The 26367-nt window shown below is 40.8% G+C and overlaps 1 protein-coding gene across 1 annotated transcript in view; it reads left to right on the top strand.

The window, feature by feature from the left end:
* The window catches only part of piezo1 (piezo-type mechanosensitive ion channel component 1), a 134844-nt gene that overhangs the window by 30417 nt on the left and 78060 nt on the right, over positions 1 to 26367 (top strand). Inside the window, 3 exon segments of the mRNA XM_036584417.1 lie at positions 8438 to 8560; positions 10862 to 10904; positions 12909 to 13062. Coding sequence (XP_036440310.1) covers positions 8438 to 8560; positions 10862 to 10904; positions 12909 to 13062 — 320 coding nt within the window.

Below are 26367 nucleotides of genomic sequence, written 5' to 3'. Positions count from 1 at the left end.
TTAAGACTGATCCTCACAGGTCAGTAACTTCATGACATAGCGTGGTTAATTATTGTCATATTTTCAGTGTGTCACTTTCTGTATGACAGGACTGTATATTAATAGACTGCATATATACATGCTTATGTACTGTACAGTATTTAGTGTTCATATATATGTGTATATATGTCACAGTATTGGGACACCTACACGTGACACCGACAGGGGCTTTTATGAATCCCATTTTAAATCTGTGTGCATTAATATGGAGTTGGTCCCCCTGCGGCTATAATAGCTTCCACTCTTCTGGGAAGCTTTCCACAGGATTTTAGAGAGTGTCTGTCTGTGGGAATTTTCGCCAGTTCATCCAGAAGAGCATTTGTGAGGTCAGACACTGATGTTGGACGAGAGGGCCTGACACAAAATCTCCGTTCTAGTTCTTCCTAAAGGTGTTCAGTGTGGTTGAGGTCAGGGCTCTGTGAGGGTCAGTCAAGTTCTTCCACACCAAACTCACCCAGCCAGGCCTTTATGGACCTTGCTTTGTGCACTGGGGCTCAGTCATGCTAGAACAGAAAAGGTTCTTCCCCAAACTGTTCACACAAAGCTGGAAGCGAACGATTGTCCAGAATGTCTTGGTCTGCTGAAGCATTAAGATTTCACTGGAACTAAGGGTTCTAGACCAACCCCTGGAAAACAACCCCATAGCATTATCCCTCCTCCACCAAACTTTACAGCTGGCACAGTGCAGTCAGGGAGGTAACGTAGCGAATGTTTCCACAGAAGATAGGCACTGTGCACTTCAGCACTCGCCAGCCTCATTCTATGGGTTTGTGTGGTCTGCCGTTTACTGGCTAAGCCGTTGTTGCTCCTAGGTGCTTCCATTTCACAATAATAGCACTTACAGTTGACAGGGGCAGATCTAGCAGGACAGAACTTTCACAAACTGACCTGTGGCAGAGGTGGCATCCTATGACAGTGCCATGTTTAGTCACTGAGCCCTTCAGTACAACCCTCTACTGCTAGTGCTTTTCTATCGAGACTGCAAGGCTATATGCTTAATTTTATCCACCTGTTAGCAATGGGTGTGGCTGAAACACCTGAACTCAGTAATTAGGAGGGGTGTCCCAATAATTTTGTCCATATTGTGTATGTTATGTATGTATGTTATTGTGCCATTACGTCCTAATGAGTAACTGTAACTGACAGCACAGATTTACAAAGATTTAGTAAGTGTGTTATTAAAGTGTTATTCATTTTACTTTGTATTAATGTGGAAGGTCACACTGTTAGGATAGATCAGGTGTTTTTTCAATTCTATAATTAGAACAGCAAAAGCATTAGTTTAGCATAAAACTGCCAATTTTAGTGGCCCAGTGTAATAATGTATATATTTAATTCATGAGTTTGTTAACAAAATAGGTAAATAAATATGTAAATAAATAAAAAATAGTCAACTGATGGTCATTTAGGAATGCTACGACTGATTAATGGACTTGGAGGGGACAGACGTACAGCCACGAATAGAACACCTCAGTGCTCCGAGCTGCCCCTCTCAGGTCAAGATACTTTAGATAACTAACTCCCCTCTGGCAGTAACCTTCATATGAAGAGTGTTGAGTGGAGCCGTCTGCACTAAATGCGTCTGGCTGGAGTGTGGCTCTCGGTAGGCGGTCCTGGCCTCGTCTCGGCCTCGGTATCATATCATATGATAATATCTGCTGGACTCGAGCCTTCTGGAAGGAGCTTGTCTTTCCAAAACACAAGCTGGAGAGCCATTATCACTTTAGCATGTGTGAGTCTTGTGTACATGGAGAGAGAGAAATGCATGTGAATCAGTCCTATTTATCTGCGAATGTCTCTCTTGGGACGACACGGAAAGAAAACATGTCAAGTGCTGAGACCAGTCTTGATGGATCGCAGCGTCTCGGTCTGAGTGGGGAGCTTTATTGCAGTTCTGGCTTTTTTAACTCGAAGAGTTTCAAATCAGAGTTTCAACAGAGCTCATAGGTTCTTTAATGTCGTGCAGCCTTTTGACTGAAAGCTAAAATCACGCTTAAACAGTGATGGAACGAAATCCACTGATGTTACCAGCTGTTACCAGCTGTTACCAGTGTTGAGGTAGATGCCTAAAATGAATCTGTAGTACAGGGTGATTCAAAAAGATTCATCTGATTTGAAAATGATTTATTTCACTTGTAAATCATTACAGATCAATGCAGTGAACTGTAAATGGTTTGATGAGCGTAAAGTTTATTATGTAATTGTACAAGGTCTCAGTATGGACCTCCTCCAGCTGTACAGACGACATCAACGCCATAGTCAAATTCATCCCACACTCGATTGAGCATGTCGGGTGTCGCTGCACTCACGGCTCTTTCAGTGCGATTTCGGAGATCATCCAGTGTTGTGGAACCAACGACGAACGCTCTGAGCTGTTGGAGGTTCACTGCCCACGAAAATCACACTGCACAGTTATGATGGATTCACTCTTATTGAAGTGGAGAACGCGAAACACTTTCTCCTCACAGACTCAAATGAGCCATCTTCCACTGACAGTCAGAAACTCTATGACCCCCTCTTTTAATTGGTATGTGTTTGGTTCCTAGGCGCCTTTGAAATCGGATGAATCTTTTTGAATCTTTGTTTCTACATTCATTGTCCCATTTTATCAGCTCCACTTACTATATAGGTGCACTTTGTAGTTCTACAGTTACAGACTGTAGTCCATCTGTTTCTCTGCATTCTTTGTTGGCCCCCTTTTACCCTGTTCTTCAATGGTCAGGACCCCCAGAGGACCACCACAGAGCAGGTACTATTTGGATGGTGGATCATTCTCAGCACTGCAGTAACACTGACGTGGTGGTGGTGTGTTAGTGTGTGTTGTGCTGGTCTGAGTGGATCAGACACAGCAGTGCTGCTGGAGTTTGTGCACACACTGTCCACTCTATTAGACACTCCTACCTTGTCAGTCCACCTTGTAGATGTAAAGTCAGAGACAATAGCTCATCTGCTGCTGCACAGTTTGTGTTGGTCATCCTCTAGTCCTTCATCAGTGGTCACAGGACTGGATATTTTTGTCACTGTCGACTGGATGTTTTTGGTTGGTGGACTATTCTCAGTCCAGCAGTGACACTGAGGTGTTTAAAAACTCCAGCAGCACTGCTGTGTCTGATCCACTCAGACCAGCTAAAAATATAAGTGAAAAACAACAAAAATGGAGATACAAGGTTTTGACCAGATAATGACCATATATGTGTATAAATAAAATGTATCTCCAAAATGGGAGAGTGAGAAATGTTGTTAAATTTGAATGGATTTAGGTCATTTTTCATCTATTTTTACTGTTAATTTACTGTTAAATTGTAACATTGTATAGGACAGAGGCTACTTTTAAATACTATAAAAAGAGTCACACATTTCAGGCCTGAGTAAACCTCTAATGTAGACCGTGACTCCATCACCCCAGGAGAAAAGAGACTTCCTTGCAGTGGAGTTGTGGCCACACAGAAGCAGTGTATGATCAGCCACACCCACACTTTCTTTGTAGCTCTTAAATTCAGCTTTATTGTCCCAGCGTGGTACAGCTAGAAGGTCACACTGTTGTAGTATGACTGTTTCCCCTCTTCACAATGCAGCATTTAGACTTGCCTGATTGCATCTTATACTCCAGCTATTACTCTGTGTGTTCTTTACCCAGTGGGGAAAAATAGTGCATGTGTGAAAAACAGTGTGGGTGGAGTGTAAAAATGAGAGCAGTTCACTACAAACACAACTAAAGCTCAGTGTTACAGTATTACACATAATCTTCAGCGCGCTCTGTAATAAAGCCTCACTGTACTGCATTAACACTGTCGTCTGTAGAGCTTATGTGCTATTTCTGTGCAGCATGTAAATGAACACCTTTGAGCTGAAGTCAGGCACTTTCTCTAGGCCTCATATCTGCTTTTAATTAGAAATGACTATGGGCAAATGAGCCATAAAAAGACCCTCTCTGCCGGCCACTAAGAAAAACATCGCCTTAAAAACACACTGAAAGCTTGGGTTAAAAACACTGAGTCTATGAAAAAGCTCATTTTCTGCTCAACTTCATGGTCCAGTCTGCTGTAACCCCATAGGCTGGTTGTCCACAAGTACACACGCACAGAATCCAGTTAAAAATGAATCACATTTTTATTAAAAGGAGTAACTTTTGGAGTTCCTGAGTGAAGCAACAGTCTGGCTCTCCCTGGTCACCCTGCTGTCACACATGGCTGAGAGTCCAAGAGCATAACTGTCATTTCCCTCATTTGGTGGGTAGGACGGTCCTCTCTCTCCCACATCACTCAGCGCGGTGCTAGTTAACGCGGGCATCTCTTTGTTGACATAACAGAATTTGCAGCCAATGTTCTCCTCCAAGCGTGTCCGACGTTGTGTTGGCAGCATTTTGAAAAGATGTGGCGGCGCTTGACATGTCCCAAGTGCTGGCCTTCACCCTTCCACACCCTCCACAGCTTCATGTGGCCTAGCTAGCAGGTGGAATTGGCTGCGACTAAGTTTGGGAAACAGAATAACACATTTTCAGTTAATATTCTAAAATAAAGACTATGGATCCCAAATCTTTTCAGTGACAGACACAGCGCTTTATCTCTGGTGTCGATGAGGCCTTGAGCTCACCAGAGCCAATGATAAAGGGATGTAGCAGAGATGAAACCATCCCAAACATAGTTTACCCCATTTTGAGTAGCTACAGATTATATTGATATGATGAAAATTGGTAGAAAGCAAGTGATATCAGGTAGCTTGACAAATGATTACAGCTGTCTAACAATTTCGACACATCTTACCATCAGCCTATTTCATATAACTGAGTGGGGAAATAAAACTGATATACTAAAAATATCATTACTGTAGTCATAATTCTTTGAAAAGGAACCATTTTTAAATTCTTCTTTATTTCTCTGAAAAGGAACCAAGTTTTCATGCCGGGGCAGTTTGATGTTATCTTGTTCCTCTTTTCGCTTTGTGTTTGCCAGCTTCTTATTCAGAATTTCCGTTCCACCTTACATAATGTGCTGGTTACCTAACGGTGCCCCGATGCCAGAATGTACCTGCTGCATCTTTTATGGTGGAACCGAAAATTTGAATAAGAAGCTGGCAAATAAGAAGCCGAATTCAGCCTCATCCTGTTTCCACAACATTCTGTGAAAAATACTGTTTGTTTTTGGTTTTATTTTTTTTTCTAATCGTTGTTTACTGCAACCCTAATTATGAAGAAGATGTAGAATGGGGTGCAGAGCAGTGAAGGACATTTCGAAAACATTTTTGTGACCGTGGTTTGTGTTCACAGCGGCTGCTGAGCTGCATTAGCAATGTTTAAAGCTGGTAATTAAACAAACTCACACTTCTCAAACTCAGACTCTTTCCTACTTTACATTCGCCTGCGTCGAAATGTTCCTGGAGCCAATTATGATGATAAAAAATGGTCAAAGAGTGCGTTTATAAGCATTTAATAATCTGATAACTGATAACTTATGCACTAGAAGTTAACTTTAGCTTAGAGAGAAGGCTAAAACAGCTTTACACACCACCACACAAGTTCAGTTCCGGCTTAGCGACGCCTCACTGGCACAACGTTAAAGAATAGAGACTCAAGTGTAAGCAGGTAAACCTGTGATTTTGTGTGTGGACCTGTTAGCTCAAGCTACTTTTTTCCTATCGTTGTTAGCAGCAGAGGCTCATTAGCTCTGGTAAGAATGTTAAACAACTTCACACACCACCACGGATTCAAGCTGACTGCAGAAATGAGGCAGTTTTAGAGGATAAAGACTCAAAACTGAGTGAGTGAAGCTGAATGACAGTGTTTGAGTGACACAAAGACGGAATCTAACCTGCTCTGTGGTGTGTTGAGCTAAGCTATTAGCTTTATTTTCTGATTATTAAAGTTTCAGCGGGAGCTTCGTTTCTGATCTGCTCGGTCTGTTCAAACATAGACAGTGCAGGGTTGTTAGGGGAAGGGGCGGGGTTTGCGTAAGCATGCATTTGCGTAAGCATGCATATTCATAGATCTTCACGTTTTTAATGGGTGTTAAGGTTTTGGGATGCTTCTGTGCATTTTTAGTAGTTTCTTCATTATAACAGTATACATAACAATATTTAGCGATTATTTATTCAACATAGATTCACTTTTTGGGGTTTAAATTATGACTTTGGGGTACTTTAGTAGGGCTAATTAAAAGCGATATGCAGTTAGACCACCCATAATGGAGACGTTTTATCTTGCACCACAACTGGAACCGAAGTGGTATCTGGTAAAAACGTAGGCTTATATCTGATGTAGGCTTGTAAAACTAGCTAGGCTCATGTGTGATATGTATAGGATGAAAACATATGGTGCTATAGACAGTAAGCGTATATCTGCTGCTGTGGTCCAGACAGTGTTTGTTCCTCTGCAAGTCTTTTTTTAACCTCCATAATAGGAGTTGACAGCTTCACGGACATCAGCCTCCTCACTGTGGTGAAAGCTTGGTGAAGGTTACTGCAGGACGAACCCGCTGCAGATATCTCCTCACAGCTTTACTGACTTCTTATACTGCTGGCAGCAGTCATTTCAGGATGGAAACTCCCAATAATCTTGGAAATCCTGTATTTGGGTGACTCTTTTTTCCCCCTCCAGCGGTCCGATTATGACATTTGTGTGTTTTTATGTATGAAAACTAATCATAATTCATTTTTATACCCTTTTTCAGTCTCTCCTTATTCCTTACAATTAGTCAGGCTGTTTTTGTTACTACTGTGCCTTTAAGACTGATCTTTGTAAATGATCTCTGCTGTGATTGGCTGCTCAGTACTGTGCCTCATTCAAAAAGCTCTCTGGGCTAATGCACAGTGACTATAGCATGGGCCCTTTAACATTAGCCTGCAGTTTAAGGGGTGATTTGTACATGTTGATTAAGTCTTACGAGCAGCTCCTGCACATTATTGCTGTGACTCAGGCCGTAACCAGCTCGCACTCTAACTGAGCATGTAATGACCCATCGTAAACTCCGTCAGTCTGCTGTCTGACTCGTGCCTGTCTGTACTCTGTGTTCAGTTTTGCGGGAACATTTTGTTCCCCACCTTTTTCTGCTGTATGTTATATTTAAACTTATGGACTTTTTTTGTGTTTTGGGGCCACTGTTTTAAAAAAACCAAAACAAAAAACACTGAGAATGAAGTTGTAGTATTTCAAGAATAAAGTCATAATATTTTGATAATAAAATTGTAAAAGGTACAAGAATAAACTCGCGATATTTCAAGGATAAAGTGGTCTAACTGTAGGGGGGACTGTCATAACGCATTGGGGTCTCGGTTGCTGTACTGGCGACAACAATGACGCCGAGGGTGCCGGAGCTTCACTCACTCCATCAGGATCGGTCATTTTGATTATCGTTTTCCTTGTCTGTGAAACTTCATGTCCTCTTTGAATGGTGTGGAGATGTAGCCCCGATAGGTGTGGACGACCCTGCCTGCGGTTCTCCTTCAACAAAACAGACCAGTTTCCAGAGTCCGTCTGGTTCTTTATTCTAAATAAACACAGTTTCTTGCACAGCCGTTTCAGTGTTCTTATACTATGATAATCTGGTGCTGATGTGCCAGGAGAGACAGGGAGACTGAGTATTTCTTTGTTGGTGAAACCGACGAACGTAAAACTCTACCAGTTCCTTAACGCCCCTCATTTAACATGAGGAGGTGCTGCCTTCCTTTAGCAAACCCTTTGGCCACTTTATTGTGACTTTTCCTGGTATTAGTGCCACTTTACTGTCATAATTCCACAACTTTTTGAAATATCACAACTTTATTCTTTAAATATTATGACTTTATTCTCAAAATTTCATACAGTATGACTTTTTATCTCAAAATATTATGACTTTATTGTCAAAGTCTACGATGTTGTAAAAAGCTGTTTAGATCTTGACATGTTTATTTGCAAAAACTGTTAAATTGAAAGAAAAACTGATAAAAGTTGTGCCTTGAAAAAAAGACAAAAGCTACTCCTTCTCTCCCGTCGTGATTTCAGCACTCATTGGCTTTGGTTTAAACCACTTTTGGGCCAAAAGAGTTTCTTTATGTGTTTTTAACAGTAGTTTGGAAAAGAAAACTGACATCCTTATTTAAAACCTGCTCTTCATACCAAAGAAGACAAAATGACCACCTTCAGGAATTTTTTTATGATATGTGTTCTTGGGAGGGAACTTTACTCTTATATCAGTCGTATATTATGATTAATGCTATCTTCATTAGAAAAATAAGTGTTTTTTCCATTGTGTGCTGCTGTTGTTCCTTTAAAAATGTATTATAAATTGTTACTAATGGATATAATTTGTAAATAATACTAACTAACAATTGAAAAGTAACACCGAGATCAAGCAATGGTAGTGTTCTGTGTGGCTATGTTTCCTGTCTAATTTTACCTCTGTGTTGCTTTTTATTCCCCCTGCAGGTCACACAGGGCGGTTCATTAAGGCTTTATTCAGCACCAGTCTGCTCTTTCTGCTGGCTCATGTCTGCTTCCAGATTTGCCTCTACACCGTCCCAGACCTGGACTATGCACTGGGACAGAACTGTGAGTAAACTGCGTACTGACCCATCAAATCCACTGTCAACTGGGTTCATGACTTCAGAGCAGCCACATCATGCAGATATGTGTGTCTGATGAATCTAATCCCTGAAGTTGCGCCATGGCTGCTGCTGCACTAGTGCAGTAAATTCCTTCACATTGCATTATAACTGCATTATGACATATTTCTGTATATTATGTAAGTAAATATACAGTGTTAACTCTTTAAACCCTTAGGCCCAATCCCATTTCTTATTTTTGCCCCTACCCCTCGTTTTCGAGAGTCATCTTGCCCCTTGGAACTGAGTTACAAGGGGTAGTGGTTGAAATCTTCCTCTATGAAATGGGACCCTCAAATAAAAACATCACTTCGTTAACAGCTACCAGCGCTGCTCTGTAGGCGACCCTGCCAGTCTGCAGTGACAGCAGAGGAGGGTAAAGTTCAGCTCCTCACTGCTGGGCTTTAGTTACATTTAGGGCATCATATGATCGTCAAAGAGGGACAATTATTTATTATCACCCACCACTAATTCTTCAGTGATATGAAGCTGATGTCAGCTAGCTTCTCGTTCCAGTTTTCCATTTCCACCTTAAATGGAGCAGCAAATACATTCTGGCGTCAGTATGGCTCAAGTACTGCTGGACTATTTAAGATGGAATGGGAAATTTAGCTAGGTACCGAGACATCAGCAAACTACTAGCAATGTTTGGTGCTTGTTGTGAAGAAAAGGACCATAATACACTGAAATGACCGTAAACTAAGATAAAACAGTGGTTATTGTAGTTTCTAACAGAGAAAATTCTCACATTTGTGTGTTTCTTCGGTCTCTTGTTCAGCCATCTTTACGGTTTTTCTTTTTTCCTTCATAACACTCTGTTTGGAGTCTCTGAGAAACCTCTGTTTGGAGGGTCATGTAGCTCTAACACTTCGCCCTACCCCTCTATCTCAACAAGAAGCAGGACACCCTAACCCTAGGCGTGAACGAACGCCCAAAACGAAGGGCTAAGGACTAAGTGGTAGGGGCAAGGGGTGAAAATGCGATTGGGCGTTAGAGTCACACTTCAATACCTTGATCTCATATTACATAACTTACACATCAGATTCACAGCAGTTACTGAATAATTCATAGAAGCAACTGATTCATTCTTAGGAGCTACTGAATGAGTTTATAGCCAGTAGTTACTGAATCATTCATAGTACTGAAAAAAGCCTCAAGATTAATAATGGAATAATAAGTTTGCAGTTTAAAGGGTTAAAGATGTGGAGACAAAGGAGGAGGAGGAGGAGGAGGAGGAAAGTGCCTGAAATGGTGTGTAGGTGATGTTTTAGTTATAGTCCTCCTGCTCATTCAGATTTTTTATATATATCTCTTTTTGTTCTAAATAACAAGGGATAGACCAGTCATTTCAAAAGCTGCTCAAGATACTAACTGGAACACAACAGCTACAGTCATACATGCTGATTGTTGACTCGTAATGATTCAATCCAATTTAGTACTTTCACAGCCTCTGAATCATCTTCTTCCAACTTTTTCACACACACACACACACACACACACACACACAGACACACACACACACACACAGAGCTGGGACACTCTCACACACTCCGTTCTCTGCTCCTTCAGCGGCTCTAAATGAGGAATGACATGGAGGCTGTCGGTGAAGCCACACGGCCGCAGCTATTAGCCTCTCCGATTTATTTCTGTTTGTGGCTTGGATGCCGCTGCTTCTTTTCCTCGTCAGTTCATCCTGAAGGAGCTAAAGGAATGTAAAAATGCAGCCCGGCTCTCTGCAGGAGTGTGTGAAGTGCTGGGAGTCAGCCGGCTTCAAAACGCGTGCCTGCCGCCCTTGGCTGACTCCCCCCTGAGGTTTGCAAAGCCTCATGGGAATGCTTTTTGGAAGCTTTGACTGGGCCTCAGTGCTTGGTTTGCATGTGTTGACCATTTTTCTGGGCAACTCCTGATTTAGCCCTTAAACGTCTAGAGTTATTGTTGAGTTAAATTATATAATTATTTAAATGAAAGGCATAAATCCTTACTCAGTTACATAAGTTTGTAATAAAATATATCACTAATCTGATCCTTTAATGTTTTTTTCATTTGCTTTGATGTTTTGACATCAAAACATGACAAAAGCATGATAAAACGTGAAAGACTTAGTTCATTTTATCGCATGTGTAGTCCTGTAGAAATAAGTTATATTCAATGCTAATCCAGGTGTATTACTAGTTTCTACATTATATTATGTATCAGCACCAGCAGACGTCTATGTTTTATCACTATACATTCCTCTGTATCTTCACAGGTAGCTCATGGGATACGCTGACGAGGCATATTGGTGTGTCCAGGTACGTATTCAATATAATTCCCTACCAGGATACTGGGAATTGTAGTAAGTAGTAGCTTAGGCCCCATTCACACCTGGCATTAACAGGCATCTTGGGTGATCCAATCAAAAGTGGACAGTGCTTGGTACCCTTGTTAACTGGGTCCAGTGCATCTCAACTCAAACCACTTTCAGATATGGTCAAGGCCACCTTAACACTTAGCATTTATAGCATAAACATCCAGTGTGCCCCCAACAGCAATGAAGGCCCACCTTAATCAGCTGCGACTTCACAGCAGAGATTAAATCTACTAATAGGTTTCAAGTTGCGTTAGCAGTCCATGTGGTCAAATATAGAGCAGGTTGTTACTGCTGCTGTTTTTGCTGCAACAGTAAAGAAGCAACAGGGAAACATATTGAGATGGGTGTGAAAATGTGGTCAGTGTGGTAGCTGTAATAATAATAATTTTACATATACGTCCACTCAACTGTGCTCATGACTTAAACTCAGTTCTTTAAAAACTTTGCTGAGTGTCTCCTGTGCATTTTTCTTTGTTTATTTGCTGTATTTACTATTATATCACACTCTCACTTTTCATTGGCTGTTGTAGGAATCTGTTCAGACTGAGCTGTTGACCAATATCCACTATGATATTACATGCAGGTTTGATCGAAAAAAATCAGACACATTTGATTCTCCAACTTGTGTGAAACTCAGTCGGGAGGTAGGATTGGTTGGCATAGAAAGGTGTACCACAATATTAAAGATGATGACAGTATTTCAAAATTATGATGTCGAATTTCTAATCCATGTCAGAAGAGAGAAATAAACATATTATAGAGGGGTCACTGATTGGTGGCGTGGAAGCTGACTGATAGGGTGGGCTTACAGAAAGAGGGGGAAAAATCTGAGCCAGGAAAAACCTCAGAAAAACTAAACTTGATAGCGGCTCAGTGACGGCTAATCTTAGCTTTCACTTAAGCACTAGTCTCTGCACGCTCAGGTGTTCTCACAGCGAGTGTTATTTTAGCATCAGTTAGCTGGAACCGAGCTTGTGCTGTGGTGTGTGTTACGTTAGTCCTGCTAACTAAGCTAAGCCAAATCGCTACACTCCAAAACACAGCAGAACCGGTTCTATTTTACCTTTCTGTCACTCCAACATCAGTCACTCGACTTTTGCTCTCTCTGACATTCGTTTTTATCATCCAGAGCAGCAGTCAGTCAGAATCAGAACTTTACTGTGGTGTGTGGCACTGTTTCAGTCTGTAGCCCACTCGCTAAGCTAATGCCAAGTTAGCCGATCAGACTACAGATGCAAACACAACAGGTTTCGTTTTGCCTTTCTGTCCGTTCAGTTGCTGCATTCCTTCAGATTTGGTTCATTATCCTCTAAACTTGTGTCAGTTAGTGAGAATCCAACATGTTCTGTGGTGAGCAGAGCTGTTATCATGCTAGCTAAGCTAATGCTAACCTGCTCCTCTCTCCTAGTTAGCAGCACTGTCTAACATTTAGCAGTTGTTAGATGATTTGACATTTTTTGAATGATGGCTTGAAAATCATGCCCTGTGTCCACTCATTTATTGACCATGTAACCTAACCATTTTTTCGATTAAGAAATAATGAAGGCGAGTTGGTACAAAAGCGCAAAACCAGTAATACTGTATTTTGCGGTAATGTTTGGAAACAGTTTGAAGGTATGAATCATGTAGATGCCACCCAACCCCATTGGGAGGCAAAAAGTCTTGCAAAAAGTGTGCACACACTACTCAACAGTAAATGCACCACAGTCTGCAGACTACGGCCAACCAGCACCGAGTCGGTCAGACTGAAAATCGAGACTAAAGTCAGGGTAAAAGTTGTGTAGTGTAACTTTGGCTTTAGAGCTGCAATAAAACTCTACAGAAGAATCAGCTGGGGAGACAAACTCATTCACCCTCAAAATTAGTGCTACTTTGTAACCTTTGGCCTTTAGTGTACAGTGTGCAGTACAATTTTGAATGACTGCTTGTGATGGCACCCCTGCAGGCTGCCCCTGGATGAGCCCTGGACAGTGGTGCGGCTCCTGGCCCCTGATCTGGGCATCTTCATCATCTCTCTGATCACCATGGTGCTGTGTAACCGCTTGGTGAAGAGCAGAGAGGACGGGACCGCAGCCCACAGCTCCACCCTCAACCAGGAGGTGAGTGAAACTGATTTGATGACGTTGTTTATGGAAAAAGTATCACCAGGTAAATGTGAGATAAGAAATGGAGTGTTGTGTTTAATATATAAAAATGATTGTGCTGTAATGAAATTGGGTATTTGGTGGCTGTAAGTCACAGTATTGCGATGTCTCTGGGCCTTAATGCTTGCTAGCTTGGTCCCCAGTCTGGCCACCTAAAGGGAAATTCTGCGCCACTCGTCACGAAATGTTAAGCAGGAAAATAAGAAAGGCTGGCATACCTTAGAGTTGATATGCAATATATGAAACACCTCTGTATACCTTTCTTTTTCATGCTTTGCGACTCCCGTGCTCATTCTGGTAGCCCGTGTAGTTCGTGTGCAGGGTGGTCTGCGTCTCTAGCTGCATTCTAGCAGCCTCGGGGGGAAGATGGAATGGAACCATCACGTCACAGAGAGTTTAGTAGATATTTCTCAGCTCGAGTGCAGTTTGAAGGGGTGACAGCATCAATATTTTACCACCGCGCTCTCAGCAGTCATAAACCCTGAAGACCCATTCACATGGCATCCCGAGCCTCAAAGCGCCACTTTGTTTTCATTCTGGGCCACGACTGCACGCACACTTTCATGTGGATTCACTGAAGAGAGAGGATCCCGAAGAAAGAACGGAGATGAGAAAATGGAAAATTAGGTAGTGGATTAGTTCATCGAAACTGTAGTTTAATCTCACCCGTCATTGTTTCCACTGTCTTTGAGTGCAGGAGATGAACACTGAGCTGAATGTCCCCTAGTTTTTCATAAGAAAGCACCAATATGGAATTTCTGGGCCAGTAACGGTCACCTTGTTGAGCATTAAATGATCATTTTACTTTTTGCAGTTTAAAGAGCCCATATCATGAAAATTTTGCTTGAAAAAGAGTTTGATGTTGTATATAAACCAGAGGTGGGCAACGTGTGGTTCCAGAGCCGCATACTGCTCTTTTTCTGCCCTCTTGCAGCTCCACAGCAGAATTTGATTATAATAATAAAATAGAATAATAAAACAATCCTCCTTTGCAGTAAAATAAACCTCTGCTCATTGTTGTAACCCAGTTATAACAATAAATGGTCTTAAACGTTGGAGTTAATATGTATCTGCTAATTCACCCTTTAACCCTTAAGGTTGGTGCGCAGACTAGCAGTGCAGATAACAATCTCGCTAAGCTAGTAGGTAACGAAAAGGCAAAGAGAGATGTAATAATTCAGATAATTCGGAGACGAATGGACTTATTTGCATTTATAATCCATCCAGCTGGTTTCCTGATACGTTTAATCTGCAACAAGAAACTGTCAGACTCTAAAAAGTCACAAAGCTGAATTCAGCTTCTCATTCACCAGCTTCTCCTACCTGCTGAACCGTTTAAGGTGGAACAGGAAAATTCAAACAAGAACCTGACGAATGGGAAGCTGACCTCAGTGTCGTAAAAATTGAATATTGAGAGATATTTTATAAGAAACGTTTGAAAAAGTTTCCTGCTGGAGATGCGAGAAAACCAGCTATAGCTGAGCTGAAGATTAAAGCAGAGTAAAGTAAGTCTGTGTTCTCGTTAATATCAAATTTTTGGCCTATACTAACACATCAGCACATACTGAGACATATTTACAACCAAAATGGTAAAATAATTGTAAAATGTTGTGGCTCCCAAGGTGGTTTCATTTTTGCTGAAAGGACAAAATGGCTCTTCTTAACATTTTGGGTTGCCTATCCCGATATAAACATTGCTAAAGTTTCAGAGCTTACCGTTAACGTCTCACTCCATAATGTCCATATGTGGACATTAAACAGCCAAAAGCAGCCCATTTTAAATGTATTGTTTTTGTGAAAAACTGTGCATTTACATATATCCGTCTATTCAGCCTGTAGCAGTTTAGCCCCGCCCATTCAAGCTTTAGGTAAAAGTTTTAAGGAGAGTTTTAGCCCAGACTACGTTTTGAGGCACAGTACAGGCCAGTCAGTCAGAACAGAGCTCATTTACGTTTATCAGTCTTAAAGGCACATTAAGAAACACAACCTATTTATTTCAAGGGGAAAAAGAGAAGTTGGAAAATGGTTCTGTAAAATGAATTTTTAATGTTTTTGTCCATAATTCTGACCAAAATGCCTAAGTTGACTAGTAAAGTAAAGAAAATGAAAACTGGACTAATTATACATAAACATGACCAGTAGATTCCATGTGACATTTATTGTAAACAATTTGTTGATAATAGAATCATTAAAAAATAATGGCCACCTTTTTTACGTTGGCAATAATAGAGTGCCAAGTTATCAGTTATGATTATGTGCTGTAATTTCAAAATCGAACCAGTTAAAATAATACAGTTTTTTATTATTTATGATATATAATTTATGAGTGGTTGGTATATCAACCAATGAGAGATGCTGCACACCTTTACGTTTAGTTTTACTTCTGATGATGGTGTATTTGGGGACGCGTCCCAAATTCGCTTCAATAGGATGTGGTCACTTTTATCCCATTCCTGTGCTGCAGTATCCCACACTCTCAGTCCTGCAGGAACACTGAGATCCTGCTGGAAGGCTCCGTTCTGCTGAGTGAGTTTAAGCAGATGTGCAGGCGTTCGATTTCACATTCAGACTGGACGTGTGTGGAGAGCCCTCACTCTTCCTCTTTTCTTCTCCTTGGCATCACTTCTGAAGAAAGGGTAGATAAAGAAAGAAAGAAAACAGCAACTCTGTCTGCGCTTACACCAGTCTCATCTCTGCTGTCTAAGCACTTCAAGTCCTGTTGTAGTCTCTGAAGTCTGGACAGGGTGAGCGGGGCACAAATAATGTGGGGTAAAATGTAATATGTTTTATGTAGTTAAACAGGTCCAAGTAGAATGTGTTTGTTTATCTTCTCTGACTCCCATAGCGTCATCTGTGAATTTTAACTGCCGTCAGAAAGATTTCTCTCCAGATTCACCCTGAAGACTGCTTTTGTACCATTGAAGTGCCCTTTTTCTTCATCATGATTTCTGTGTATAAGACACATAATATGTTAATCACCCTTCTGGTGCCAGTAACATAGCAAAGTTTTGAAGCATATAAACAACTCCCAGTGAGAGCCACCCAGGCTAGAGTGCAGTTTCCACATGGTGGGGTTAGTTGTAGTGCAGTGTTGCAAATAAGCCACCTAGTGAATGCAGTGAAAAATAGTGCAAACCCACCCCTGTGTAAATTCAGAGCAGTTCATTTTTTGGACGATTTTATGCATAGACATATAATATAGTTGTAGTGTAAATAAAATATGTTCACATTTGATCATTCTGATATTTGCTCTTCCACTTTGTGGTGAAAAATGAATTTTCCACAGTTAACACAGTCTCTCTTCACTAATCATAGTTATTTTGATTAGTATAATTTATGTATTTTGGTCGGAAAACTCATCCAGTTCACAAAATATAGAACTGTATTGAATTAATTTTGTTTGCATCCATCCAGTCTGATTTTTAGCCCTACGGCGTAAATTGTAGCATTTACATTTCCTTTGAATTGTTCATAAAGGGTAGGCGCTGGAAACTAACTTTACGTTTCTGATGGAGGAGAGATGGTTAGTTTGTTTGTATAAAATAAACAGTCACTCCGGCTCAAATACTTTTTAAATTATTCAGCAAGAGACTAAGGTCCAGTCCCATTTCTTCTTTTTACCCCTACCCCATGTTTTCGAGTGTCACCCTAACCCCTTGGAACTGAGTAGGACAGCCCTCAAATTAAAAGAATTGCTTTATTAACAGCTACCAGCGCTGCTCTGTAGGCAACCCGGCCCGTCTTCAGTGATAGCAGAGGAGGGAAGAGTTCAGCTCCTCACTGCTGGGCTTTAGTTACATTTAGGGAATCATATGCCTTCAAATATTTTTGTTGGTTAATAAAGCTACACAAAAGGTACAAGTGGAACTAGAGCTGGGCGATATGATGTTAATTTTACCATTATCCTGATAGATTTTTCTATCGTGATGGACAATGAGATTTTTCTAACCATGTTGTGGATATTGTCAGTATTTTAAACACTAACCAACCGCATGTTCCTTTGCAAAATGAGCGTAATTAGTGTCGTTTAAAGTTTAAGTGCAGTGCCGTGTGTGAAGTATTGAATAAAGGTCATTATGCCCAGTTTTTGGTGGCTGTTTTTAAATATGGCGCTACTAGTGTGTTGTGTCTGTGTCAAAATATTGTACCAAGCACCATGAAAATGTCTTGTGTTATGATATTTTTTGCCATGTTGCTCATCTCAAGTGGAACTCAAGCGGACTATATGATATATATCTTTATGATACGGCCCCTATGAGTCCCCTGACTGACTCATACTCACACACTCGCATGTATACGCACCACGTGCACATTCATTCTGCTGAACAGGGTCAGAATCCAAAATATCCCTCGAAAGTGTAGCATTACAGTAATATATGGTATGCTTTTTTTTCATTTTACATGCTTGTGGTGAAAGTTCAGACTTGCTGCTTGCATTTTTCATGTTCCTGCCCTCACTTTCTTTTCTTCTTTTCCTTCGCGCCCTTCATTCCATCTGCTGCACCGCTGCCCGGCGCCCAACAACTTCCTACTGCCGCTGTCAAGGCAACCGAGTCAACAAACAAAGCCAGCCTGATGTGTGTCAGCGCAGAAAAAAAATAGAAACGTTATTAGATCAATTAGCAACGGAGGCCCAAGAGCTTTACAAGCCGTTTGTGCCCACCATGCTGAAATCAGCCAACAATAGAAACACTTTCAACGCTGTTGTAAATGTTTGCTGGTTTAGATAAATGTTTGTTAGCTTAGCTGCGGGCCCTCCTCTCGGCTATTCCAACAATGCAGCATTCATGCACTTGCTGGCCTGCAGCTCCACCACTGGCCACTGGATTCTCATACATTCACCTACAGCACATACCTTCTGCATGCATGGTTTATGAAAACATAGTTAACCCTTTATCTGGTCTAGAGGTACTTCTGACATTTTGCTAGGCTGTTTAAATGTCATTTACATATTTACATGAAAGGGAGAATTGCACCGATTTTTCACATTTTCTGCATAATTCAATCGTTCAGTCATTCTGAGTGGTTTAATGTAAAATGGTTCATTCCAGAGGAACTTACCTGACTGACTTCAATACAGTGGTGGTGATAGGAACCAGGGGTCATGATGTCTACAGCACAAATATAGCCATTTTATTTACTGTGCAAAACCACTAGCAAACCTAGGTGTGTCTTCAGAGTTTTCATATGTAATGTTGATAGTGGTAAAAAAGTAATAAATCTGAAAGAAAGGCATTTAATTTGGGGGTTATTTTACCTCACAATGCACTGCCTGCACTTCTCTACCATGAATGGCTTTAAAAAATATTTAAAAAAAAAAACAGATTTTATAACTATCATGAAACAATGTCTCAGACATTTGGCAGTGTATTTATAACCATTTCACATAATAACTTTCTGTGAGAGAGCTTTTAGACTTCAGATTTCTGGTTCCTATCACCACCATTACGAACAATTCTGAGTAAGTTTCTCTAAAATTATGCATTTCACATCAAACCACTCCAAACAATGTTGTTTACGTCTTAAAGATTTAAAAAAATTGGCAAATTTCCCCTTTTAGTGTGTAATGATTTAGAAAAATCTGAAAACTTTTAAAATAATGTATGGAAAACTGCGTTGTCAGGATACCCCTCACTCTCTTCTAAGCTTCTCTCATTTACCGTCTTTAATGGAAACCACTGATCGTTTCATGGAGCCGGTGATCAAAAGCAGCCATCAGAATGCAGCCTGTCAGAGAAAAGTGGGCAGGGCTTATGATACACATTCACCCGGACAGTCAAATGACACTCAAGTGACTGTACAATCAAGACTAAATACATACCCCAAATTAAATCTTGACCTCAGAATCATAAGTCATATCAAATCTGAAAATATGTATTATGATACACTTTAAATTACGTAGGTCGCTGCAAAAAGAGTTACTTTTACACTTGTTTTACATTCTTTATCAACAGTTTCAAATCTGCAGTCCTTTTCCATTGGCTTTGATGTCAAATAGCAGCAAAAACATGGGAAAAAATATGAATGGCTTTTTTTTTGAAGGTGCTTATAAGTAATAAAATTTGGGGCTTATTTTGTTAGAGGATGGCATGGCAGGCATCTAAAATGTTCTATCAGAGAGGTCATGTAATTAATGCAGCTAATTTAAAATCAAGAAATTTTAACATATCAAAAATCAAATCCAATCTTTCAGCATTGAACCTGAAAATATGTGTATTGTTACTCTCCTGAATGACTTACACAATGAATTACGTACATGCGTAAGTTAGTTTGTTTTGATGTCAGACAACATTGAAAACATGGCAAAAATGTACAAGTGCCATTGATTGAAAGTAATATTCACACTTGCGGCAGATTTCTCTGCCTGTTTCAGCAAACCTCTAGTGAATAATAGTTAATCTAAAATCACATGCTTTTACCGTCACCAGCGATAACAGACACTGACTGGCAACAATACAGTTTTAAAGCATTATATCGTTGCTGTCGGAACAAAAAACCTTGTATCTGCATTTTTGTCATTTTTCAGTTTTTGGCATAAAAATGCCTGCTTCTCTTTACACTGTGTGTAGATTTTATGATGAATGGGCCAAAAGAAACGACCCAAAATGGCCCAAAAAAGTCTGGTTCCATTGACTTGCATTAAAAGTAACGTATTTCTCCTTCTCCTGTAAAGTTATCATTTTAGAGGTATGAGGTTTTGTTCCGACAGCAGCGATATGTAACTGCAGCAGTGCCCGCTGTGGCCTGCGCTGCAGGTGATGCTCGGCCCACCACTTTAAACGAGCCTCACAGCCTCTGTGTATTTGTGTTGTAACAGTGGAAAGGGCCGTCTCAGAGAGAAAGCCTCTATTTGGGCTTTGATGTAGTCAGGACGACCTGCAGAGCCTGATGGTGTTCAGCTGGGAGAGCGGGACGCTGAGGCTGCTCATGCTGGTTCACTGCCTCCCCGCATTACTGAGGAATAGACCAGCCTGAACACCTTATTCAACAAAGCAGTTACTGCTGAGGTGGCGTTTTGTCGCTGTCAGAGGAAAACCTTGTGGTGGTAACACGAAAAAAACATTCTCAGCTTTGAATGTAGATTAATGTGAAGAGATTTTATATGTAATTTCTGACCGTTTCTGTTGGCCTAGTCTTTATATAATGTTCGGCCAGCGTAAAGGTCGGCCGATGTTTTTAGAGTTTAGTCATGAGATTTCTTTCTCAAAATGTCATATAAAGGCACAGTAACAAACAGCCTTTCCAGTTCTAAGGGATGCAGAGAGGTTGGAAAGTGTACAAATGAATTATTCATGGTTTTGGTATGTAAACTAAACTAAAGTGCTGTAAGTGGACTAATGTGACCCCTTTAAAACAAGTCCACACTACGATTTATACACCGATCAGTCGTGACATTAAAACCACCTCCTTGTTTCTACACTCATTGTCCATTTTCTCAGCTCCACTTACTATATAGGTGCACTTTGTAGTTATATAGTACTTGTTAGCCCCCTTTTACCCTGTTCTTCAATGGTCAGGACCACCACAGGACCACCACAGAGCAGGTACTATTTGGGTGGTGGATCATTCTCAGCACTGCAGTAACACTGACGTGGTGTGTTAGTGTGTGTTGCGCTGGTCTGAGTGGATCAGACACAGCAGTGCTGCTGGAGTTTTTAAACACCTCAGTGTCGCTGCTGGACTGAGAATAGTCCACCAACCAAAAATATCCAGCCAACAGTGTCCTGTGGGCAGCGTCCTGTGACCACTGATGAAGGACTAGAGGATGACCAACACAAACTGTGCAGCAGCAGATGAGCTATCGTCTCTGACTTCACATCAACAAGGTGGGCTGACAAGGTAGGAGTGTCTAATAGAGTGGACAGTGAGTGGACACAGTGTTTAAAAACTCCAGTAGCACTGCTGTGTCTGATCCACTTGTACCAGCGCAACACTCACTAACACACCACCACCACGTCAGGTGCACTGTCACCTGCTCTGTGGTGGTCCTGTAGTAGTCAGTAATGCTGTCCAGATGAAATATGTGGTCAGTAAGTGGTCAGAGAAGTGCTGGAGCATTCAGGCTCTCTGGAGTTTTATTGGGTCACGTTAGACTGAGGAATGTAGAACCACTTTACCTTCCTGACCTTCACTGAAACCGCAGAGACTGACTAGAGTGGACACTCCTCAGTATTGTCCTAGTACAGATTTAGCTCATTCTGAATGCAAAACACAGTCATATTAATCTGTCACTGAGGATTGGACACATATGCTCAAAGGGGAATTCCACCAATTTAAAAAATGATAGTTCAGCCATTTCATAAGAGAACTTTCTTTAACTGCATCAAATTATTTAGATGTCTGGTTCCTGTGACCATCACTCTGAACAACTCGATACGTTTCTCTAGAACAGAGTATTTCACCCCAGAGCACTCCGACTTTGTTTACTTCTTAACAAGTAAATTATGCAGAAATTTTGAAAAGAATTGGAATCGCTTTATTTCACCAGGGTATGGTAGACATATGAGTTTGTCTTGGTGAGTCACACATGTATGACCTGTAACCTATTGAGCAGACTAGTTTACACAGACTGTTAACAAATATTTACAGAACTGAAGATACTAATTAAATGGAACAATTTAAAAGAAGAATAAATAGATTAAAGGATGAGAGTAGATATAAAAGTGCAATGTGAGAGATAAAAGAGATGAATATGTGAAATGTACTTATGTCCAGGAACTGAGGAGGCATAAAATAAACTAAATTTACAGTGTATTACAGGACGATATGAGCATTTTATAAAATAGCTCCTGTACAGTAATAGATCTGGTATTATGGCACAGAGTAGTTACACAGATGTACAGTGAGGTTTGCTGGGTTCAGATTGAAGTTTGAAGTGTAAGATGTCCACTGAGGTTAATAATATGAAATCGGTTTTGTCTTAAGAGATCAGACACGATCAGGATGATGTAAATGTGAATGTGACACTCAGTGCTAATAGTCTGAGGAAACCAGCAGGGCCTCCTTTATTCACTCCAGCTTTCCTTTGTTATTATCCGCACGACGCTAAGAGGGATGAAGGCACAACCATTACAGTTATTACAGGACATCATTCTGAATACGCTGCCTGATATGAGACACTACCAGAGGTTTAACCTTTCTTTCTTTCTTTCTTTCTTTCTTTCTTTCTTTCTTTCTTTCTCAGTCCTCTCTTTTTCTTTCTCTCTCTTTTCCATTCTTTGTTTGTTTCTTTCTTTCGTTCTTTCTTTCTTTCTTTTTCTTTCTTTCTTTCTCTTCTTTCTTTCTTTCTATTTCTTTCTCAGTCCTCTCTTTTTCTTTCTCTCTCTTTTCCATTCTTTGTTTGTTTCTTTCTTTCTTTCTTTCTATCATTTCTTTTTCTTTCTCTCTCTTTTCCATTCTTTGTTTCTCTTTCTTTCTTTGTTTCTTTCTCAGTCCTTTCTCTTTCTTTCTTTCTTTCTTTCTTTCTTTCTTTCTTTCTCTTTTTCATTCTTTGTTTCTTTCTTTCTTTCTTTCTTTCTTTCTCTCTCTCTCTCTTTTCCATTGTTTCTTTCTTTTTCTTTCTTTCTAATTCCCCATCTCTCTCTCTCTCTCTCTCTCCATCTCCATCTCTCCATCTCGCTCCCTTTACTCCCTCTTTTCCCACTTTTTCTTTCTCTCTTTTCCATTCTTTGTTACTCTTTCTTTTTCTTTCTTTCTTTCTTTTTTTTTCTCAGTCCTTTCTTTTTCTTTCTTTCTTTCTTTTTTTCTCAGTCCTTTCTCTTTCTTTCTTTCTTTCTTTCCTTCTTTCTTTCTTTTTCTTTCTTTCTTTTCTTTCTCAGTCCTTTCTTTTTCTTTCTCTCTCTTTTCCATTCTTTGTTTCTCTTTCTTTCTTTCTTTCTTTCTTAACCAAGTTGAGACAAAATGTAAGAATTTCACCATTTGCCTTGTATAAAAGAGAAAAAGAAGAAAGGAATGGGGTGAAGAGATTCACTGGGTGAGAGAAAAGTAATTCAAGAAATGTTCCATGTTTGCATTTTTCCACTTATTGTCTATGTAGAGCAGCGCAGACCACTGATTTATATTCCTCTTCCTCTTCGTCTTCTTCTGGACTTCTGTTCACTAACATGTTCTGCCGTTTTCCAGACAGCGACACCAGTCCGACTCCGGAACGTTCAGTCTGATTGGGAATGCTGTGTATGTATACAGCTTTTTGATCGGACAGACGGTTTTTGTACAATTAGCGTTACTCTGGATTGTTTCCCATAAGAATGAATGGGGTGCAAAAGTTGGAGCACTGTTCTTATTCTTAAGTCCCCCTGAAATACCGCAGTGACCGATAGCCAGAACCCTAACATCCCCCGAGCAACTGATTAAGCTGCACAATCACAGTACATTTTCTTCAGGAAAAGCACTTTTCTACTTTTTATTCGTTCCTTCCTCCCAGACAGGCACTAATGAGAACACATTCACAGAGAGATGGGGTAGAAGAGTGTTGGGAGTTTTTTTACAGATCCGGCTACAGAGTCATTTCAGGAGCCAGAGTTTATTTTCATTGTGCAAACAGCAGATGCCCAGCGTTCAGATCATCTCCGGCCACAGAGCAGAGTTTAAACACACACAGGCGACTCATAAGACAGAATTACACGTCAAACAAAGATGATTTTTACAGTCTGAGAATAAAATAACCACTAACACACCATCAGAGCATTTAGAGCCTGTTTACACTCAGCCACTTCATTATATATGTAAATGAGCTCTGTTCTGATTGGCTGCTCTCTTATTGTGCCTTATATAAAAGCAGTCCAGGCTTAAATGCTCCTTATAACTTCAGTGTTGATAGGCGGAGCTAATCTCCTGGAGGCTGAATAAGAGGATATAAAGATGTAAATATGTAGATTTTTGTGACGTCACAAAAACAGTGAATTCAAAATGGATTACTTTTGCAGCTTAGTTTCCACATGTGGACTATATGGACTGTGTGGACTATGGACTATATGGACTGTGTGGACTATATGGACTGTGTGGACTGTATGGACTGTGTGGACTGTGTGGACTATGGACTATATGGACTGTGTGGACTATATGGACTGTGTGGACTGTGTGGACTATATGGACTGTGTGGACTATATGGACTGTGTGGACTGTGTGGACTATGGACTATATGGACCGTGTGGACTATATGGACTGTGTGGACTATATGGACTGTGTGGACCGTGTGGACTATATGGACTGTGTGGACTGTGTGGACTATGGACTATATGGACTGTGTGGACTATGGACTATATGGACTGTGTGGACTGTGTGGACTATGGACTATATGGACTGTGTGGACTATATGGACTGTGTGGACTGTGTGGACTATATGGACTGTGTGGACTGTGTGGACTATATGGACTGTGTGAACTATATGGACTGTGTGGACTATGGACTATATGGACTATATGGACTGTGTGGACTATATGGACTGTGTGGACCGTGTGGACTATATGGACTGTGTGGACTGTGTGGACTATATGGACTGTGTGGACTATATGGACTGTGTGGACTATGGACTATATGGACTGTGTGGACTGTGTGGACTCTATGGACTGTGTGGACTGTGTGGACTGTGTGGACTATATGGACTGTGTGGACTGTGTGGACTATATGGACTGTGTGGACTATGGACTATATGGACTATATGGACTGTGTGGACTGTGTGGACTATATGGACTGTGTGGACTATATGGACTGTGTGGACCGTGTGGACTATATGGACTGTGTGGACCGTGTGGACTATATGGACTGTGTGGACTATATGGACTGTGTGGACTATGGACTATATGGACTATATGGACTGTGTGGACTGTATGGACTGTGTGGACTGTGTGGACTGTGTGGACTGTGTGGACTATGGACTATATGGACTGTGTGGACTGTGTGGACTCTATGGACTGTGTGGACTGTGTGGACTATATGGACTGTGTGGACTATGGACTATATGGACTATATGGACTGTGTGGACTGTGTGGACTCTATGGACTGTGTGGACTGTGTGGACTATATGGACTGTGTGGACTCTATGGACTGTGTGGACTGTGTGGACTATATGGACTGTGTGGACTGTGCGGACTGTGTGGACTGTGTGGACTGGGGAGTGGATGGTTTGTTTACATGTTAGTTCAGACTCCTTTATTTTACAGAAGTGAGGGGATTTTATTTTTCTGTGGTTTGATCCCTTTAATGCCTCACAAAGCTCCCTCAAAGTTACTACATGAAAAGGTTATGAATTCTTTCTTTCTTTCTCCCTCTCATTTCTTTTTTTTCTTTCTTTTTTCCTGTTTTTTCTTCTCTCTCTCTACTCTTTTTCTCTCCCTATTTCTTTTTTCTTTCATGCTTGCTTTTTTCCTTCTTTCGTTCTTATTCTTTTTCTTTCTTTCTTTCTTTCTTTCTTTCTTTCTTTCTTTCTCCCCACTCATTTCTTTATCTGTTTCTCTCTTTTCCCCATTTTTTCTCTCTTCTCTTTCCCTATTTCTTTTTCTTTCTTTCTTTGTTTCTTTTTCTTCCTCCCCTGCTCATTTCTTTTTCTCTCTTTTTCCACTTTTTCTTTTTCTCTCTACTCTTTTTCACCGCCTATTTCTTTCTTTCTCTTTCTTTCTTTATTTCTTTCCATCTAATTTCCCCACCTCTCTCTCTTCTCTCTCTCTCTCTGTCTCTCCGTCTCTCTCCATCTCCATCTCTCTAACTTTCACTCCCTTTCCTCCCCACTTTTTCTTTTTCTCTCTCTACTCTCATTCTCTCCCTATTTCTTTCTTTCTTTCTTTCTTTTTCTTCTTTTTTTCTTTCCTTTTTTCTTTCTCCCCTGCTCATTTTCATCTCTCTTTTTCCATTTTCTCTCTCTCTCTCTCTCTCTCTCTCTCTCTCTCTCTCTCTCTCTCTCTCTCTCTGCTGTGCTCCATCTGGGTGTGTAGTCATGCGAATCGGCTGATTGCCGTGTTTCTCTCGTCAGCCGGGCAGATGGTGAAAGATCCTTAGATACCGTCCTGAGAAACCGCACACAAACACGGGAAACACAGCCTCGGCCGGATTATTAACCATCATTAGCGCTGCTGCGCCATCGCAGCCTTGAATTTAATGCCGTCTGAAGGAAAATGATGTGCACTTTGGGGGAAAGTTTGCTGAGGGCTTAATTTAGAATGTGGAAAAATTAAACTGGTCTCCATCGAGATGTTCGTCGCACTGTTGGCATGTTGTGGAAGTGACGCCGTTTGGAAGACACTGTGACATCAGGTTATTCACTCA

This window comes from Colossoma macropomum, unplaced genomic scaffold (assembly GCF_904425465.1).
Source record: "Colossoma macropomum unplaced genomic scaffold, Colossoma_macropomum, whole genome shotgun sequence".
In the NCBI taxonomy this organism is placed as follows: Eukaryota; Metazoa; Chordata; class Actinopteri; order Characiformes; family Serrasalmidae; genus Colossoma; species Colossoma macropomum.
This window is presented reverse-complemented; position numbering and strand designations above follow the sequence as displayed.